At 50.0% G+C, this 19,027-nt stretch overlaps 1 protein-coding gene across 4 annotated transcripts in view; it reads right to left on the bottom strand.

Moving 5' to 3' along the window:
- The window catches only part of PPP1R16A (protein phosphatase 1 regulatory subunit 16A), a 39,607-nt gene that overhangs the window by 4,907 nt on the left and 15,673 nt on the right, over positions 1 to 19,027 (bottom strand). For 2 of the 4 annotated variants that reach the window (XM_087891463.1, XM_087891464.1), the window contains exons 3-9: positions 9,308 to 9,378; positions 6,881 to 7,026; positions 3,891 to 3,994; positions 2,693 to 2,817; positions 2,016 to 2,141; positions 1,724 to 1,799; positions 725 to 854 (exon numbers count right to left, since the gene is read on the bottom strand). In XM_087891463.1, coding sequence (XP_087747589.1) covers positions 725 to 854; positions 1,724 to 1,799; positions 2,016 to 2,141; positions 2,693 to 2,817; positions 3,891 to 3,994; positions 6,881 to 7,026; positions 9,308 to 9,378 — 778 coding nt within the window. The remainder of the gene's footprint in view (positions 1 to 724; positions 855 to 1,723; positions 1,800 to 2,015; positions 2,142 to 2,692; positions 2,818 to 3,890; positions 3,995 to 6,880; positions 7,027 to 9,307; positions 9,379 to 19,027) is intronic. The other 2 variants (XM_087891465.1, XM_087891466.1) reach the window with 1 other exon arrangement.

Genomic DNA, 19,027 nt, shown 5'->3' with positions numbered 1-19,027 from the left:
ATCCCCACAGTTGTTGTCATCTGCTTCCTCCTCCTCCTCCTCCTCCTCCTCCTCCTCTCCCTGCCCTCTTGCTCTGGCCAAACCCAGTCTGCCCCCCCTCCCACCCGGCGCCTGGAGCCCACTGTTCTGGCCTAGGCTTCCTGAGAAAGCATAAATCACAATTTTAGTCCCCAAAAGCCTCTTCTCCTGAGACATAATGATTCACAAACAGCCTGTGAAGATTCCGACAGAGTCTTGAGTTGAGCTGACACAGTTGTTCAGGGTAATGTTGATAAGCGCCCACTTTTCTCTCCCTTGAAAGGCTGCCAGAGACCTAATTGCCAATTAGTTTTGCAAGGCCAAACAGAGCACAGAGTCAAACAGGATTTCTCAGGTTTAAATTGACTACATGAACTAATTGCATCCATTTGCTCCTCTTCTATGTCTTATGGGAGGGGCCAATCATCTCCAAGCCTTACTCCCAAGTCGCCCTGTTTTTCCTTAATTGTCCTTGCCTTCTGGCAGCTCTGCACATGCGCACAGGCTCACACAGTTCTTCTGCCTCGCTGATGTCAGACTCCGGAGGCTCCAGAGGCAGCACATAACTCCCAGATGGCCCTGGCCCCCTCTCTGCCTCCGACGCAGAGCCCTCGTCCGAGCCTTCCCCAGACTCAGGGACTGGCCCATGGTCCTCCCCAGCCTCTTCACTCTCTGACTCCGGCCGCCGCCGGCCCACAACACCCACCCTCGGCTGCCGGCACTGGACGTCCGGCGCCACAGCAGGGACTTCTGCTTGTCCTGGGATTTCATGATGGCATCCTGCTTGTGCTTCAGCTCCAGAAGTTTGGCCCGCACGTCTTCATTCGCACACACATCTGGCAGGGGGAGAGAGAAGCAGCCTCAGTGCCGCCCCAAAGCCTCTTCGCACTCGAGGGGCCCCTAGACGAAGACGGCTCTCTCTGAACATTTCACCCATTTTCTAGATTTCCACAAACTGCCCAAACCAGCTGGCTTCCCTCCATTCTCCAAGCCCAGGGCGACACGAATTAAGCTAAACGTGTGAATGGAGTGACTAGATGTTAAGAGGCCTGGCTAGGGCATGTTGGGTGAACTCAATCATGCTTTTCCCTTGTTACTCTCTTGCCTCCCCAACTGTAGAAAATTGGGAGGGGGGGGTTAAAATCACTGGTTCAATACAAGCAACCACAAAAGGTAACAGACAAAACTCAGTTCCAATCTTCCTCCCTTCTGTTCACCAAAAGTCTTCTCTGAGATCTTCTTCTCAAGCAGGTGAGTAAATTATGCTCATTGCAATAGGGTTTTTTCCTTCTTGGGGGGAGGGGGGTCCCTGGTGCTCTGGGTAACATCCTCAGTGTTGGAAGGGAGTGGGATTGGCTCTCTGATTATATGCAAGAGACTTGCCCCCCTCCCCCCCTCTCTCTCTATATATAAACAGAGAGGTCAGGAAACGTCTGCCAGGAGACCACCAAGCTCAGAGACCACCCGGGGCTCCCCAGCTGGGCCCTGAGCTACAAATACCTTCTCCTCTTGGTGTGTTTTCCCTTCTGCACCACAGCTGTATTAGCAGGAGGAGGGTGCTCATTCTAGACACGGAGGCCCTGCAGGGTTAACAGCCCAGTTCTGGCCTGCTTAGGGGGCACCTGAGCCTGCCCAGAAGGTCCGGGTGGGAGGCCAAGGCCGCCCCCGTCCTCCCCTGCCCCTCCCTCCAGCTCCTCTTGCTCACCCAGCGGACTCTCCTCCAACACCGACTTCCCGTTGAGATCTGCTCCGTGGGCCACCAGCAGCTCCACCAAGTGGATCTGTCAGCCACAGAAAAAGGGGTTCAGGGGAGGGAGACCCCAGGCCGGGCATGAAGGGGAGATCCAACCTCTGGGAATTCAGGGCCTGGGTTGGTTCCCCCTGACCCACAATTGCCTGGGTAAGAAAGAGGCCCCTCAGCTGGCTTAGTCCTGTGAGGGCACCAGCTGGGCAGGCACCCCACCTGAAGGCCCCCGGGAGGAGTGAGCGGCACTCACCTGGCCCCAGCAAGCGGCGGCATGAAGTGGCTGCCACCCGTCCTCGTCCTTGGCGCTCAGGCTGGCCTGATGTTCTATCAAGAGCTCCGCAGCTTCCAAGTAGCCGTTGGCTGAAGCGATGTGCAGCTGTGGGGCAGGAAAAGGAGAGGCTGGTCCTTTGGGAAGAGAGGGATGCGCAGGGGCGGGCAGGCAAGTGGCTGAGCCTCACCTGAGCCGCACGGGGGGCCTCGTAAGGCTAAGCTGAGGTGGACCGAGTCCCACGGGCCTGGGCAAGGAAGAGCCGCCAGCGCCCGGGCCAGCTTCTACCCTGCTCCTGCGGCCATCTCAGAAGGAAAGAAAGCACAGGTGTTTTGCAGAGAAAGCTTGGAGGGAGGAAAGAAAGAGGGATGGATGGATGGATGGATGGGAGGGAGGGAGGGAGGAAGAAAGGAAGGAGGAGAATGGGAGGAAGAAAAGAGGGAGGGAGGGAGGGAGGGAGGGAGGGAGGGAGGGAAGGAAGGAAGGAAGGAAAGAAAGAAGGAAGGAGGAAGGAAGGAAGGAAGGAAGGAGGAAGGAAGGAAGGAAGGAAGGAAGGAAGGAAGGAAGGAAGGAAGGAAGGAAGGAAGGAAGGAAGATTGATTGATTCAGGAGGACTTCTCCATCCCCGAAGTCACCCCAGAGTCCCAGATTCCCCTCACCAGGGTGGCCTTGTGGTCCAGAGGGGTGTCCAGATTGACTCCTTCCTTCACCAGCCGGTGGATGTCCTTCACCATGGTGGCCTCCACGGCTGAGCGAGCCTCCTCAATGGTGGCCTGGCTGATCTCTAAGGGGAGGAAGAGCAGCTGAGAGTCAGGAAAGGGGGCAGCAGCCAAATAATGTAGGATGTTCTGATGCAGATCCGGTTCAGGCTGAGAAGAGGCGCCCTCCTCAGTTTAAGACGCTTCTTCTTCCAATCAAGGAGAATATGGGTTGAAATGAGGGGTCCTTGGTGCTCGCAAGGCTTGGGGGTTTTCTTGCAGACGTTGCATGACCCAGCTAGATCATATAATCAATGCTGGAAGGGAGTGGGGTCTGAGGAGAGGAGGAGGAGGAGGAAGAAGAGGAGGACTGTGAAGTCCTTGGTGCTCTCTGAGCTTGGAGGTCTTCTTGCAAATGTTTCATTTCCCAACTAGGTAACATTATCAGTGCTAGAAGGGGGCAAGAGGGGAGGAGGAGGAGGGAGGAGGAGGACGACTATGGGGTCCCAGGTGTTCTCTGAGCTTTGTGATCTCCTTGCAAGCGTTTCATTACCCAACTAGGTAACATCATCAGTGCTTAAGGGAGTGAGGTTTGCAGAGAGGAGGACGACTGTGGGGGTTTTCGTGCTCTCTGAACTGAGTGGTATTCTTTCAGACGTTTCATTATCCAAATTAGGGAACATCATCCGTGCTAGGAGGGAGAGGGGTTTGCTCTCATTCGTATATACTAGTGAGTAGATAAACTAGTCGGTTTATATACCAAAAGTAAGAGAATCCCCACTCCCTACCAGCACTGATGATGTTACCTAGTTGGGTCATGAAACGTCTGCAAGGAAACAACCAGCTCAGAGAGCACCCAGGATCCCTGGGTTTCTTTGTCATTCGTATGTGTCTCTCCAGAGTCGGGGCTGGGGTGCTGCTGAAGGACCACTGCTTCCACCCCTCCCTGTAGACTGCCCAGCCCTGGCATGGAAGGATGTCCTGCCCCCAAAGCAAGCTGAGATGAGGGAAGGAAGCAGTATCATGTCGGGCAAGCTAGAGCCTCCTCAGCCAGGAGAAGCTGTGCCAACAAGACGCCCGGTCAGAGAGTGGGACAGGGAGGATCCAGAAGCCCCCGGAAGAGGCAAGGCAGGCAGAGCCCAGGCATAAGGCCCCTCACCTCGGTCAGCCATGGCCACTTCCAGGTAGTCCAGCGTGGGCTCATCCTCACAGAGGTCGTACGGCATGTTCCCATCCGAGTTGACGGCAAGCAGGTTGGCACCTCTGGAGGAAAAAGGGGTGGAGAGAGAGGCGGTAAAACTGGCAGCCGTCGCTGGGGGGGCATCTGAGAGTATCAGATACCGGGAGCTATTTTGGTCCGTCCGGGAGCTGGCAAAACTGGCTCGGCTGGATGGCAGGAGATTGGGTTTCCTCCTCCCTTCGCTCCCTCCCGTTCAACGTGGCCGAAACGGCACCTCCTCTCTCTCCCTCTATGGGGACCCCAGGACGGTTGAGGAAGAGGGGCTGGGACGGCCCTGCCATCTGCTGACGGCTTTGCCAACCCACAGGAGACAGCAGGGGACAAGCAGAGAGGAAGGAGAGGCCTCGCCCGGCAGACCGACGGGATAATTTCTTTAAAAAGAAGCCCATCAGGCACCGTGGCAGCCTTCTCCTATTGCGACCTAAGGATTGCAGTATAGATTGCAACGTAAGGACTGCAACGGAGATAGCAAAACTGCGTATTTGCAGTGTTAAAATAACGCAATACAGGTAGTCCTTGACTTACGACCGCAATGGAGCCCAGCATTTCTGTCGCTAAGCGAGACAGCTGTTGAGTGAGTTTTGCCCCGGGTCACGACCTTTCCGGACACAGTTGCTAAGTGAATCGCTGCACTTGTTCAGTTAGTAACGCAGTTGTTAAGCGAATCCGGCTTCCCCATGGATTTCGCTTGTCGGAAGGTCGTGCAAATGGGGATCACGTGACCCTGGGACACTGCGACCGTCATAAATACGAGTCAGTTGACAAGTGGCAGAATTGTAACCACGTGACCCTGGGGAGGCTTCAATGGTCGTCGATGTGAAAAACGGTCCTAGGTCACTTTTTGCAGTGCCGTCGTAAGTTTCAACAGTCACTAAATGAATTAGGGCTACCTGTAAAGCCCTAAGGCTGCCCCTTCCTTCCTCCAGCATCCCCTACCAGTGCCTGAAGAGCGCCGGCCACCTCCCCCTCGCAGCCAATTAGGAGAGGGGCCTCCAACCTTGGCAGCTTTAAGCCTGGCGGACTTCAACTCCCAGAATTCCCCAGCCAGCTTTGCTGGGAGTCGAAGTCCTCCAGGCTTAAAGCTGCCAGGGTTGGAGGCCCCAGAATTAGGAGCCTGCAGGAAAAGCCACGGGGATTTCTGGGGCCCCCAGTGGGAGGGTGCCCAGTGCGTCCCGCCACAAGCTCAGATTTGGGGACGAGATGGGACATCTGCATCTGCCCTGGATTTACCTCCAGTTTCAATATTAGACCACAACATTTGAGGAACTAAATGCCAAAACACAGCCAGCCTCTCATGGCTCAATCTGGACAGGGCAATTACTCAGCACATCCCTCCCTACTTGTGGTGCACAAGAGGAGGATGAACAATTCGGGCCCACGACTGAGCTAAGGGCTGAGGATAGAACCAAGATCACGTGAAGTGATCACGTAAGGAGCCTGGATAGCTCAACAGACTAAAGCACTGTTATTAACATTCAGCTGTCTGCAATTACTGCAGGTTCGAATCTCGCCAGGTTCAAGGTTGACTCAGCCTTCCATCCTTTCTAAGGTAGGTAAATTGAGGATCCGGATTGTGGGGGCAATAAGCTGACTTTGTATAAATATACAAAAGAATGAAGGCTATTGCTTAGCGCATTGTAAGCCGCCCTGAGTCTCCGGAGAAGGGCAGCATATAAATCTAATTTTTTTTTAAAAAGTGTAAATACCACTTTATAAGGCCTTGATAAGGCCACACCCGGAATCCTGCATCCAGTTTTGGTCATCACACTATATAAAAAAGATGCTGAGACTCTGGAAAGAGTGCAGAGAAGAGCAACCAGGATGATGAGGGGACTGGAGGCTAAAACATAGGAAGAATGATTTCAGGAAGTGGGCCTGGCTAGTCTAGTGAAGAGAAGGACCAGGGGAGACATGAGAGCAGTCTTCCAATATTTGAGGGGCTGCCACAGAGAGGAGGAAGGGAGTCAACCTATTCTCCAAAGCACCCGAAGACAGGACAAGAAGCATTTAGGGATGAGATTTGGGGACGAGATGTGACACCCATAATCCTTTGTGATGATGTGCACAATCCACGAAGAGTGAAGACCATAAATTCTACCAAGTGGCTAAATAAGACTGATATGCCCTGGTGGAAAAACCAGGCAGGGTGTTCTCCTTCTCAGAGTTAACGCCGGAGTGTGTGTGTGTGTGTGTGTGTGTGTGTGTGTGTGTGTGTGTGTGTGGATGGGAAGAGATTACACTCAAGAGGAAGACCATCGGAGACTCCATGCCTCCTCCCACAAGGGAGGAGAAGGGAGTTGGGGGAGAAGAGCAGGAGTCCTGGCAGCAGAGCTTAAGAGAAAGGCTGGACAAAGGATGCTCTTATCCAGGTGGTTGACTCAACAAGAGAGTCAGTTTGGCCTAGGGGTTAAGGCATCAGGCTAGACAGCGGGAGATGGTCAGTTCGAGTCCCACCTTAGTCATAAAAGCCAGCTGGGTGATTTTGGGCCGGTCCTTCTCTCTCACCTCACCTCACCAGGTTGTTGTCGTGGGGAAAATAGGAAGAGAGAGGAATGCTAGATATGTTGGTCACCTCGAGTTATCCATAAAGATAATAAAGGCGGGATATAAACATAAATATTTCCTGAATATGGGAGAGGAAGGGAATTGGGGCCACTGTCCGCCTCAGTGGCTGAAGGACAAACTAAGTTTATATTATTTACAAAAGCCTTCCAATTGCCGAAATGGCCCCTAAGCCACCAACATATTCCTGACTCTCACACGCAGCCACTGCCCACCCTGGGGGCCCTCTGGGGCTGGGCCAGCCTGAGCCCCACCACAGCTAGCAGGGACCCCCAAGGACACCCCCACCCCCACGCCCCTGCCCCAGCTGATGGGTTTTGCTCCGCTTTCCAAGGAGCCCCTCCTACCTCTGAACGAGCAGCTCCACCAAGTGCAGGTGCCCACAGGTGGCGGCCGCATGCAGCGGGGTCCAGAGCTCGCTGTCGCAGGCGTTCACATCGGCCCCGGCTTCCAGCAGCAGCTCCACCATCACCCCATAGTCGTCAATGCAGCACTGGGAAGGGGAGAGGAAGAGCAGCGGCACATGAGTGGGGCAGGTGGGGGCCCCTCCAGAGGCCTTGTCTGTCGCCTTGGACAGGAGTTCTCCAATGGCCAGAAGGTGAGCCCCCCTAAGCCTCTTCCCACTGGCCCATCTTGCTGGCTTCCCATTGCAGGTAGTCCTCGACTTAGATAGATAGATAGATAGATAGATAGATAGATAGATAGATAGATAGATAGATAGACAGACAGACAGACAGACAGACAGACAGACAGACAGACAGACAGACAGACAGACAGAATTCTTTATTGGCCAAGTGTGACTGGACACACAAGGAATTCGTCTTGGTGCATACACTCTCAGTGTACATAAAATAAAAGAAACATTCATCAAGAATCATAAAGTACAACACTTAATGAGAGTCATAGGGAACAAATACGCAATCAGGAAACCATATCAATATAAATCCTAAGGATACAAGCAACAAAATTACGGTCATACAGTCCTAAGTGGGAGGAGATGGATGATGGGAACGATGAGAAGATTAATAGTAGTGCAGACTTAGTAAATAGTTTGACAGTGTTGAGGGAATTATTTGTTTAGCAGAGTGATGGCATTCGGGAAAAAACTCTTCTTGTGTCTAGTTGTTCTGGTGTGCAGTACTCTATAGCCTCGTTTTGAAGGTAGGAGTTGAAACAGTTTATGTCCAGGGTGCGATGGGTCTGTAGATATTTTCACAGCCCTCTTTTTGACTCGTGCAGTATAGAGGTCCTCCATGGAAGGCAGGTTGGTAGCCATTGTTTTTTTCTGCCGTCCTAATTCTCCTCTGAAGTCTCTGTCTGTCTTGTTGGGTTGCAGAACCAAACCAGACAGTTATAGAAGTGCAGATGACAGACTCCATCATTCCTCTGTAGAATATTACAAACATTTGTTTAGTGACCGTTTGAAGTTACAACGGCACTGAAAAAAGTGACCGGTTTTCAAACTTATGACCGTGGTCATGTGATCAGAGTTCAGAGGCTTGGCAACTGACTCGTATTTATGACGGCTGCCGTATCCCGGAATCATATGATCCCCTTTTGCGACCTTCAGACAAGTCAACGGGGGATCCAGATTCACTTAACGGCCGTGTTCCTAGTTTAACTGCTGCAGTGATTCATTTAACAATGACGGCAAGAAAGGTCGTAAAATGGGGCAAAACTCACTTAACAACTGCCTTGCTTAGCAACAGGAATTTTGGGCTCAATTGTGAGGATTACCTGTCATCTCACGGTCTGAAAACGGCATCGAAAAAAGAGGGAACTGGGCCCTTCTGGATATTGAACTTTACACTCAGTGCCACTTTGTGTATTTACTCAACACAACCGCAGAACTGCCAAAAGGTTTACAATCCGCAATAGAAAGAGCGAAGGGAGAAGATAAAACCCGCACTTTAAAAAGGAGGGATTTAGGTCCATCCCACGGCTGGAGAGAAGCAGCAGCACCCTCTTCCCAAGGTCACCTCTGCATCACCACCACGTGTCTCCCTGTAGAATTCATCACCATCATCATCATCATCATTTAACGACCCCCTTGCGGGGTGGAGTCTGGGCAACTGAATGGAGCTAGCAGAGTGTTTTAATGGCCGGATGCCCTTCCTGTCGCCAATGTGGAATTTTGTTTAGCAGATCTATTCTCATGGTGCCCAGAGAGAGAAATATCTGCCTCCACTTAAGATCGAACTCACAGCCTCTTGATGGTGAGGCGAGAGCTCCGCCTCTAGGCCACCGCACCACTCTGTATCTCATAAAGTTATTGAAAGAGAAGTGTGAGGGGAAGGACAGAGGGAAAAGAACAGTCGAGGGAGGAGAACTACAAGAGGGATGAGGAGGTCATGGTTAGAGACCAAAGAGATGTCCAGGAGGACCCAGTCTCCAAGACAGAGTGACTCAGGACCACAAAAGAGCCCAAAATATCCACTGCTGAGCAAGACACTTGTTAAGTGAGATCCCCTCTTGCATCTCATTCCTGAGAAACACCCCCCCCCGAAGGTACCTTAGGATGCAGCCTCCCCCATCAGATGCCCTCTGGATCTCCAGGCCGGCCATTCCTGATCTGGCTGGCACCAGGTGTGATGGGTCCCTTGTGGAGAGGACAGCAGCGCCATCATCAAGGGAGGAGCCCCTGGGATGCTGTGAGGGCGCGTGCGTGCGTGCGTGTGTGTGTGGGGGGGGTCTGCCACGTAGAGCAAAGCACCTGTCACCTGGCCCAGGAGGTGGGAGAATGGAGGGCAGCCGGCGAGAAATGCTGGGCTCACCTGGTGCAATGCGGTCAGTCCATCCTCGTTGCTCAGGTCGGGGCTGATGCCGTTCGCAAGGCAACGGTGAACTGTAAAAAGAAAAATATCTCTCTCAAGCCAGGAGCTTTGGGGGAGGGGGGGATTTTGACCGCAAAGATGCCAAAATACAACCAGCCTGTTAGGGTTCAATCTAGACAGGGCAATTACTCAGCAGATCCCTACGTGTAGTGCACAAGAGGATGAACAATTTGGGCCCACAGCTAGGAGGCTAGGACACTAGAGATAGAATCAAGATCACGTGAAGTGTTAATACCGCTTTATAAGGCCTTGGTATGGCCATACTTGGAATCCTGCTTCCAGTTTTGGTCGCCACGATGTAAAAAAGACGTGGAGACTCTAGAAAGAGTGCAGAGAAGAGCAACCAAGAGGATTGGGGGACTGGAGGTTAAAACCTAGGAAGAACGGTTGCAGGAATTGGGTAGGTCTAGTTTAATGAAAAGAAGGATTGAGGGGGGACATGATAGCTGTGCTCCAATATCTCCGGGGTTGCCCCAAAGAAGAGGGGGGGCCACCTATTCTCCAAAGCACCAAAGAAGGCAGGACAAGAAGCAATGGTTGGAAACTAATCCAGGAGAGAAGCCACCTGGAATTAAGGAGAAACTTCCTAACAGTGAGGACAATTAACCAGTGGAACAATTTGCCACCAGAAGTGCTCCATCGCTGAAGGTTTCCAAGAAGAGACTGGACAGCAGCTTGTGTGAAATGGTATATGGTTTCTTGCCAGAGCAGGGGACTGGACTAGACTAGAAGATCTCCAAGGTCCCTTCCCACTCTGTTATTTTGTTAAACCCCAAGAGTGTCTCAAACCACCACCTAGACCAGGGGTGGGCAAGCATGGCCCTTTTAAGACTAGTCATAATGGGGCCCTACCTGCCCACTCCTGACCTTGACTCAGAGACCTCCTGAAGGCTGCCTTCACTGCAAGGAGCCACCATCAGAGGCCGATGCAGGCTTGGCCAAAACTTCCTGGAGCTCCGGGTTGGGTGGAGTCAGCTGGGACTCGCAGATGAAATGCCAACATTGACAGGGAAGGGAGCCAAGAGCTTAGCCTGCATTCAACTGAGAAACGGAACAAACAGGCAAAGGCCTCATCTCAGAGGTACCACGGCCTGTTGTACCCTCAACAAACGAAGACATTTTGCCAAGGAAGGAGCAGCCCAGGGAGTGGAGGAGCAGCAGCAGCAGGGAGCCTGCAGTTCACAAAAACCTGCAATTTTGACCCCGAGGCACCTTTGCCGCTCCCACAATGGGCAGCAGGTGCCCCGAAATCCTGCAAGGGAAGGTGAGGAGACTGCCAGGTTCTGCCTGTGGAGACAGGGGCCGGCATTCCGTAATCCCGAGTCACTCTTCCAAATACAGGTAGTCCTTGATTCATGACCACAGTCGAGCCAAACATTTCTGTTGCTAAGTGAGAAAGCTAAGTGAGTTGCTAAGTGAGACATTTGTTAAGTGAGTTTTGGCTCATTTTCCAACTTTTCTTGCCAACGTTGCTAAGTGAATCACTGCAGTTGTTAAGTGAGTCACCCGGTTGTCAAGCGAACCTGGCTTCTCCAGTGACTTTCCTTGTTAGAAGCTCACCAAAGGGGATCACAGGACATACTGGGACAAAGCAACGGTCGTAAATACGAGTCAGTTGCCAAGCATCTGAATTTGGGGATGGCCTTAAGTGTGAAAAACGGTCCTAATCCCTTTTTTCAGGGCCCTCGTGACTTTGAATGTTCACTAAGTGAACCGTTGTAAGCCTGGGACCGCCCCTCGGTGTCATTCTTTTTTTTCATTTTCATTTTTTCCCCCTTTTGCTTTACAGTAAAAGACCTCCGAGGTTCCCTTCCGCCCTTGTGAGTCTCTGTTCTTCCTTTTCAAGGTTATACAGATATATATTTTTAAAAAAAGGTCCTTCCCAAGAAGCCACAGGACACGCCCCCTTTCCTGACCCAGAACAAGGAAGTCCATGGTCTTTGTAGACATAACACTCTGCAAGGGAACAATCCGACACTCCAGCTGATGGATTGACTCCTAACGGCCTTCAAAGGTAGCTATCTATGGTGGTTTATTGTGCTTGCGGGTGTCACCTTATAGAGAAGGACAAAAGGGAGTGCTAGGGGAAAAAATGAGGTGTACGATGATCAAAGGCCTGGAGACTAAAACACATGAAGAACGGCTGCAGAATTTGGGTTTGGCCAGTCTGGAGAAAAGAGGAATTAGGGGGGACATGATAGTAATATTCCAGGATTTGAGGGGCTGCCACAAAGAGGAGGGGGTCAAATGATTCTCCAAAGCACCAGAAGGCAGGACAAGAAGCAACGGGTGGAAACTCATCAACCTGGACTTAAGGAGAAACTTCCTAACAGAACAATTAATCTTGCCTCCAGAAGTTGTGGGTCCTCCAACACAGAAGGTTTTCAAGAAGAGACTGGACTGCCCCTTGTCTGAAATGATATAGGGCTTCCTGCATGAGCAAGGGGTTGGACTAGAAGACCTCTGAGGTCCCTCCCAACTCTGTGATTCTGTAAGGGAAGCTCAAGCGTTCCCTTCCCCTGAACCCCAGGAATGTGGAATGCGCCGGAAGAATTTGCCACCTCTGCTGTGCTCCAGACCAACAGGAACACCCCTTTCCGCCCCAAATTCTTCTCCACATCCCAGCTTTCAAAAGGGTGTAACTGCCCACCCTTCAACCTGCAGGTCCCAGAATTGAAGCAGCGTTTCTGGAGATACCTGAGGGACCTGGGGAAAAAATCCTGAAGGGAGGCCTCAGTGGCCCCACTTGCTGTGGTTAAAGATCTCCTTAGACCAGGGGTCTCCAAACGTGGCCCCTTTAAGACTCGGGGACTTCAACTCCCAGAAAAGACTTCCTCCTGTCCTGAAATCAAAGAGGCAGGAAAATTGGGGAGGACCCCAAATTCTCCAAGAAGGACTGTGGGATGGTCTTGCATCCTCCCTATCAGAGCTGACAGCAGTCAATGACAACTTGCTGTGGGGCAAGAGTTACACTGATATCGAAGAAATGGTAGGACAGAATCAGAGAAAGAAAGGATGCCGAAGGAGGGGCAGCATGAAAGTTGCATGCCAAAAATAAAAAAATAAAAATATTTTTTCTTTCAAATAATTACATTGAATTGTTCAATTGTCCCACGGCGAGTTGTTCCATTTGGAGCCGACAAGTAGGGGGCCGGGCTGCAGAAGCAGAGAAGCCAGCTCTGGAAGGAGGGAGCCGAAGCTGGCCTCAGCCCACCCACCATAATCATCTCGCAGTTCTTACCAGGACAGATGGGATATGTTGGTCTAAAGGGGAGGGAGGGAGGAAGGAAAGATGGGAGGGAGAGAGAGAGGGACTGAGGTAGAGGAAGGAAAAGAAAGAGGGAGGAAGGGAGGAAGGAGGGAAGGAAGCAAAGATGGAAGGAAGGAAAGGAGGGGAGGGAGGGAGGGAGAAGGAAAGGAGGGAGGAAGGGAGGAAGGAGGGGAGGAAGGAAGGAAGGAAAGATGGGAGGGAGAGAGAGAGGGACTGAGGTAGAGGAAGGAAAAGAAAGAGGGAGGAAGGGAGGAAGGAGGGAAGGAAGCAAAGATGGGAGGAAGGAAAGGAGGGAAGGGCAGGAGGGAGAAGGAAAGGAGGAAGGGAGGAAGGAGGGGAGGAAGGAAAGAAAGATGGGAGGAAGGAAAGGAGGGAAGGGTGGGAGGGAGGGAGAAGAAGGAAAGTAGTGAGGGAGGGAAGGAGGAAGGAAGGAAAGATGGAAGGAAGGAAAGGAGGGGAGGGAGAAGGAAAGGAGGGAGGAAGGGAGGAAGGAGGGAAGGAAGGAAGGAAAGATGGAAGGAAGGAAAGGAGGGGAGGGAGAAGGAAAGGAGGGAGGAAGGGAGGAAGGAGGGAAGGAAGGAAGGAAAGATGGGAGGAAGGAAAGGCCTATTTTTAGACACACACCCTTTTTCGTCCAAGTCTCACATTATGCACTAATTAACTTGGCAAAAGGCAAGGAAGGGATTGTGGGAGGCAGCTAGGAAGCCCCCTTTGCAGATGGGGGGTGGGGGCAGCACCATCGAGAGACACCTGGGGCTGGTGGAGCAAGCTCCGAAGAGCAAGTTGAACTCCCAGGAAAAGAAGAATAGAATGACAGAGCTGGAAGGAACTTGGAGGTCTTCTAGTCCAACCCTGTACCGTTTCAGACCAAGGGTTGTCCATTATGGTGACGTCTTGAATAGCAAGCTGAGTTCCGACTCCAAAGGCAGGACATGATGGCTGGATTCGCACAACACGCTGAACCCAGGCTAACAAGAAAGACCTAGCTGCCATGTTCGCAGGACAACCAAACCCTGTTATGATGTTTTATTTATGCCAGTTGTCCAGTGATAAAGGTAAAGGTAAAGGTTCCCCTCGCACATATGTGCTAGCTGTTCCTGACTCTAGGGGGCAGTGCTCATCTCCCTTTTAAAGCCGAAGAGCCAGCGCTGTCCGAAGAAGACGTCTCTGTGGTCATGTGGCCGGCATGACTCAACGCCAAAGGCGCACCGAACGCCGTTCCCTTCCCACCAAAGGTGGTCCCTATTTTTTCTACTTGCATTGTTTACCTGCTTTCGAACTGCTAGGTTGGCAGAAGCTGGGACAAGTCACGGGAGCTCACCCCATTATGCGGCACCAGGGATTCGAACCGCTGAACTGCCGACCTTTCGATCGACAAGCTCAGCGTTTTAGCCACTGAGCCACCACATCCTGTGATATATGATGGCAATTCCATTCCTTTCCTTTGCCCCCTGTCCCTTCTTCCTATCTTACCTCCCTCTTTCTTTTTCTTCTCCCTTCCTCTTTCCCTTTCCTTTCCTTCCTCTCTTTTCCTTCCATCCATCTTTTCTACCTCCCTCCCTCCTATCCTTCTTCTCCGTCCCTCTCCTTCCCTCTTCTTCCATCCATCTTTCCTTCCTTCCTTTCCTCTACCTCAGTCCCTCTCTCCCTCCCTCCTTTCCTTCCATCCATCTTTTCTTCTTTCCTCCCTTTCCTCTACCTCAGTCCCTCTCTCTCCCTCCTTTCCTTCCATCCATCTTTTCTTCTTTCCTCCCTCCTGTCCTTCTTCTGCCTCCCTCCTTTCCTTCCTTCCAACTTTCCTTCCTTCCTTCCTTTCCTCTACCTCAGTCCCTCTCCCTCCCTCCTTTCCTTCCATCCATCTTTTCTTCTTTCCTCCCTCCTATCCTTCTTCTGCCTCCCTCCTTTCCTTCCTTCCAACTTTCCTTCCTTCCTTCCTTTCCTCTACCTCAGTCCCTCTCTCCCTCCCTCCTTTTCTTCCATCCATCTTTCCTCCCTCCCTCCCTCGTCCTGAGTGCTCTCTGGGTGTGCTTTTTCTCGCAGACGTTTTCATGACCCAACTAGGTAACATCATCAGAGAGACCCCACATCTATGGTGGATGCACATGAAACTAGAAATCCTCAAGGAAGTGGATTTTTCCAAACATGGGTAAAACTGTGCAGCATTGTAAGCGTCCGGGATCTGAGGGGGGAATTATTGTACTAAGTAACATGACTGGGTAGATGTGACAAAGGCAAGAATGCAGAAGAGGCTGTTTGGATGCCTAAGAATGAATGGGAAAGCTGACTGACGAGAAGCTGCCTAGAAAAAGGCCTTTGTTTCGAATATTGAAGGCCATTCATGCGTACCCGGAGCAAAGGAATGAAGGTAAATCTAAAAAGATGACAGATTAGATTGTTTATGACGAAAGACCGAGAGATTCAGAGATCAATACAAGGAGGATCAGAGGTTCCAAATGTCAGTCAGACGGGGTTTTTTGGCAGTGCAAATCTTGAGAAAAAAAACGGATCTGGAAGAAGAAAAAAAGAACAGGGGAAAAAAAAAAGAGTGAAAGTAGGAGGGCTTCAGGGAGAGAGAAGGGATGAAATGATTTGGGGTAGAAAGAGAAGTTAGTGATGCAGCGAAGGGTAGCATGGAAAGCAACGCTTTAAATTTCTGGGATCCAAGACGGAAACCATGAAAAAGGAAGAATAAACCCAGCCAGGGGAAAGGAGACGGATGACAGTCGGATTGTGGTTTGCTTCTGGTGTGGCTGAGCTGCTTTTGGGGTGGCCGTGGGGAGATCTGCATCAGAGGGAGGGAAGGATGGGTCTCCCCTGCCATTCAGAATCCCCCTTCCTTGTTTAGACTCCACAGGGTTCCATTTGGAGTTTAGGCCCCTGGTAAAACTTTTCGTCAATTCTGGGTGATCAGCTTGATCAGAAGCACAGAAGGGTATCTCCCAATACAGTAGTCCTCGACTTACGACCACCATTCAGCCCAACATTTGCATCGCTAAGCAAGACATTTGTCTTTTGCTCAATTTTACAATCTTTCTTGCCACGGTTCTTAAGTGAATCACCATAGTTATTAAGTTACTAACATGGTTGTTAAGTGAATCTGGCTTCCTCATGAATTTTGCTTGTCATAAGGTTACAAAATGGGAATTACGTGAAGCCCCCGGGGACACTGAGACCCGTCGTAAATATGAGTTGGTTGCTGACTTGTCTGAATTTAGATCACGTGACCAATGGTCGTACATGTGAAAAACGGTCATCGGTTCCACTGTAACTTTGAATGGTCACTAAGCGAATTGCTGTAAGTCGAGGACTACCTGTACTGCCTTCTCAGCTGCTGAATCTCGGCTACAAGCTTTTGCATTTCCTGGTGGCCTCCCATTCGGGCACATGCCAAGCCAGACCCACCTTAGCTTTCAAAATCAGCCAAGGCCAGCAGGTTTCTGCCAGCTCAGCAGGGCAAATGCCCCGGACACACCCTATTAAAAGCAACACTCCCACCCACCCTCTTTCTTTCCTTCCTTCCTTCCTTCCTTCCTTCCTTCCTTCCTTCCTTCCTTCCTTCCTCCCTCCCTCCCTCCCTCCCTCCCTCCTTCCTTCCTCTCTCTCTCTCTCTCTTTCTTTCTTTCTTTCTTTCTTTCTAGGGCACCCAAGCCTTTCTCAGCAGTTACCATTATTCCAGTTTGTTTATCTCCAACCCCTTCTGCTAGGATTAAGTTTAAAGTCCTCCTGATGAAACTCCCTTGGCTTCGGTCAAACACGTGACTAGTCCTCATGAAGGCCAGCCATCTATCATCCAGATAAGCCAAAATGTAATCCAGAAACTAAATTACTTCCACTGAAATGCCACTCCTTCCCCTAGAGGAGAGCCGGGCGACTTTACGACCTGGGGACTTCAACTCCCAGAATTCCTGAGCCAGCAGGCAGCCAGTTGCACAAAGGAATATTGGAGCTAGGATTCATATCCCAACACAGAAGATTCTTAGGGTGAATATAAAGAGACGTATCTTTTAGGTCTAATAAGGAACTTGAAAAAAATATTGGAACTTAGAGGTTATACATGTTGAAGGAGCAAGTTTACTTTGGGTACAAAAAAAGAAGGAGACTTCGATTCCCACAATGGATGAATGGATACAAAACTGGATGGAGTTAGCAGAGGGGGCTAAATTGACCGCTTTGATTCAAGAAAAGAAGAACACAATTAAATTTTTTGGGGAAATCCCTTCTGGACTTTGTGCTTGTGGAGAGAAAAAAAATGAAACTTTGATTTTGGGTTTTGCTGATTAGATAGGTTTGGTGTCACAGAAATGGCCTAGTATATAAAAGCAAAAAGTGGAGCTTTTGCATTATTGCCTTATTCTCCTGCCCCAAAAGGAATCGAAAGTCAATGCTTTTCCTTTTCGTTTTCCCACTCTATCCTACACTTTTCACCCTTCCCTTTTTCCTCCCCTATTTTACCTCTATTTTCATTTTTCTTTATAATTTTGTATTTTATACTTAGATAAATACAAATTTCTGAACCACAAGGAATTCTGGCGGTCGAAGTCCACGGGTCGTAAAGTCACCACAATTGCCCACCCCTGCCCTAAAGGATTTTTTTCCTTTCCCACTTGACGGAATGGATGGGAACGTTCCCATTTTTTCCAAGCCCTGGAGCTGGAATTTCAAGGTCAACGATGATGCAATTCTGTTCTCGGCAATAATAACCCTTAGCAGGACGGAATGACTGTGAGAGGACTTGATAAGTCTTGGAAGTGTCACATCCCTAATCTGTGTTCCATAAAACCCAGAGCCATCGTGATTCTTTTCCTGGAGTGACCAGTTCCAGCTGGTCTTAGGGTTGTTATCCACAGGATTCTTGCCTGCCTTCTGGACTTCAGAGGTCAACCCCGTTTCTTGCAGAGTAGGCAGAATTGGGGGGTGGGGTGTTTGGTAAAGATTTTCAAGGTTCAACCCCCTGCTTGAGCAAGAGACCCTACCCCACTTCATACCATTTGTCTGAAATGGTATATAGGGTCACCTGCTTGAGCAAAGGGTTGGACTAGAAGACCTCTGAGGTCCCTTCCAACTCTATCATTCTACGTTTTATGTGCCTCTATTAAGCTTCCTACATTTTATTTTTATTCAAGCCATATTTTCAGAGACTGAGGCTGTCGAGTTGATGCAGAATATATTCCTGGGGGGAATATTCCCATGGGCTGCAGGATTGCTTCAGTGGTTAAAACATCACAATTGAAATAAGCATCTCAATGAAGATCTATGAAATTGTACGAAGAGGTAGGATCCATGGATCTTCCAATGGACTACTAACCAATGAAGGAAACGAAGTCTAGGAAGAGCAACAAAGATAATAAAGGGGCTGAAGGCTAAATTATACGATGAACGGTTGAGGGAACTGGCCTAAGGAAGAGAAGAAGTGACTTATAGCAGTCTTCCAATATCTAAGGGGCTGCCCCAAAAAAGAAGGGGTCAGCCTGTTCTCCAAAGCCCCTGAGGGCAGGACAAGAAGCAACAGATGGAAACTTACCAAGGAGAGAAGCAATTTGGAATTAAGGAGAAATTTCCTGAAAGTGAGAACAATTAATCGGTGGAACCACTTGCCACTGGAAATTGTAAATACTCCAACGCTGGAAGTTCTTAAGAAAAGATTGGACAACCATTTGACCAGGATGGAGTAAGTCTCCTGCTTCAGCAGGGGGTCAGACTAGAAGACCTCCAAGGCCCCTTCCAGCCCCAGGATTCTATGTTTTAGGATGAAGAATATCTCCCATATCTGCTGCTTCTGATTGTCACAGCCCCACAGTTTGCTTTCCTATTTGACGGTCTTCCTTACGGGCAGAGCTTCCTGCTTGCAGGGCTCGATCTGAGCTACTAAATCTTCTGCTTTTCCTTGAGCTAACAAGCGGGGCCAAGGGCTGCTTCAATCCTCTCATTTTCTCCAAGCTTCAACTTGCTGTAAATATATGCTAGGCTTATTTCAAATACCACAAGCATTACAGAAGACATCATCTATTTTGGCTTCTGTTTCTTCCGTCACTACCACTAAATGCTTTTCATTTTTATTTATTTTTTTAGTTCCTCTAGTAGTTATTTTTTTCTAAGGCGAAAGACTCAGATTAAATGGTGAAAATGTCGGGAATGCTACCTATTCAGAAGGATGTAAAATGCAAAAGTGCTGAATGCCATGCAAAGTTATGAAAGTAGTCCCAATATAATCTAGTAAACTATAACTCAGGCACAGGATATTTTGGCATGAAATTTAGTCCACCGCCCAATGCCAGCTCATTTTTTCTGTAATTCTGGAAGGTAGATCCAGCTGATCACTATACAGCATACTTTTATAACTTGTGGCAGGTTAGATCAGACACAAGTTGTCCCTTGCTTTGGGATACTTG

Source organism: Pantherophis guttatus, chromosome 3, assembly GCF_059756535.1.
Source record: "Pantherophis guttatus breed Tessera chromosome 3, ASM5975653v1, whole genome shotgun sequence".
Classification (NCBI taxonomy): domain Eukaryota; kingdom Metazoa; phylum Chordata; class Lepidosauria; order Squamata; family Colubridae; genus Pantherophis; species Pantherophis guttatus.
This window is presented reverse-complemented; position numbering and strand designations above follow the sequence as displayed.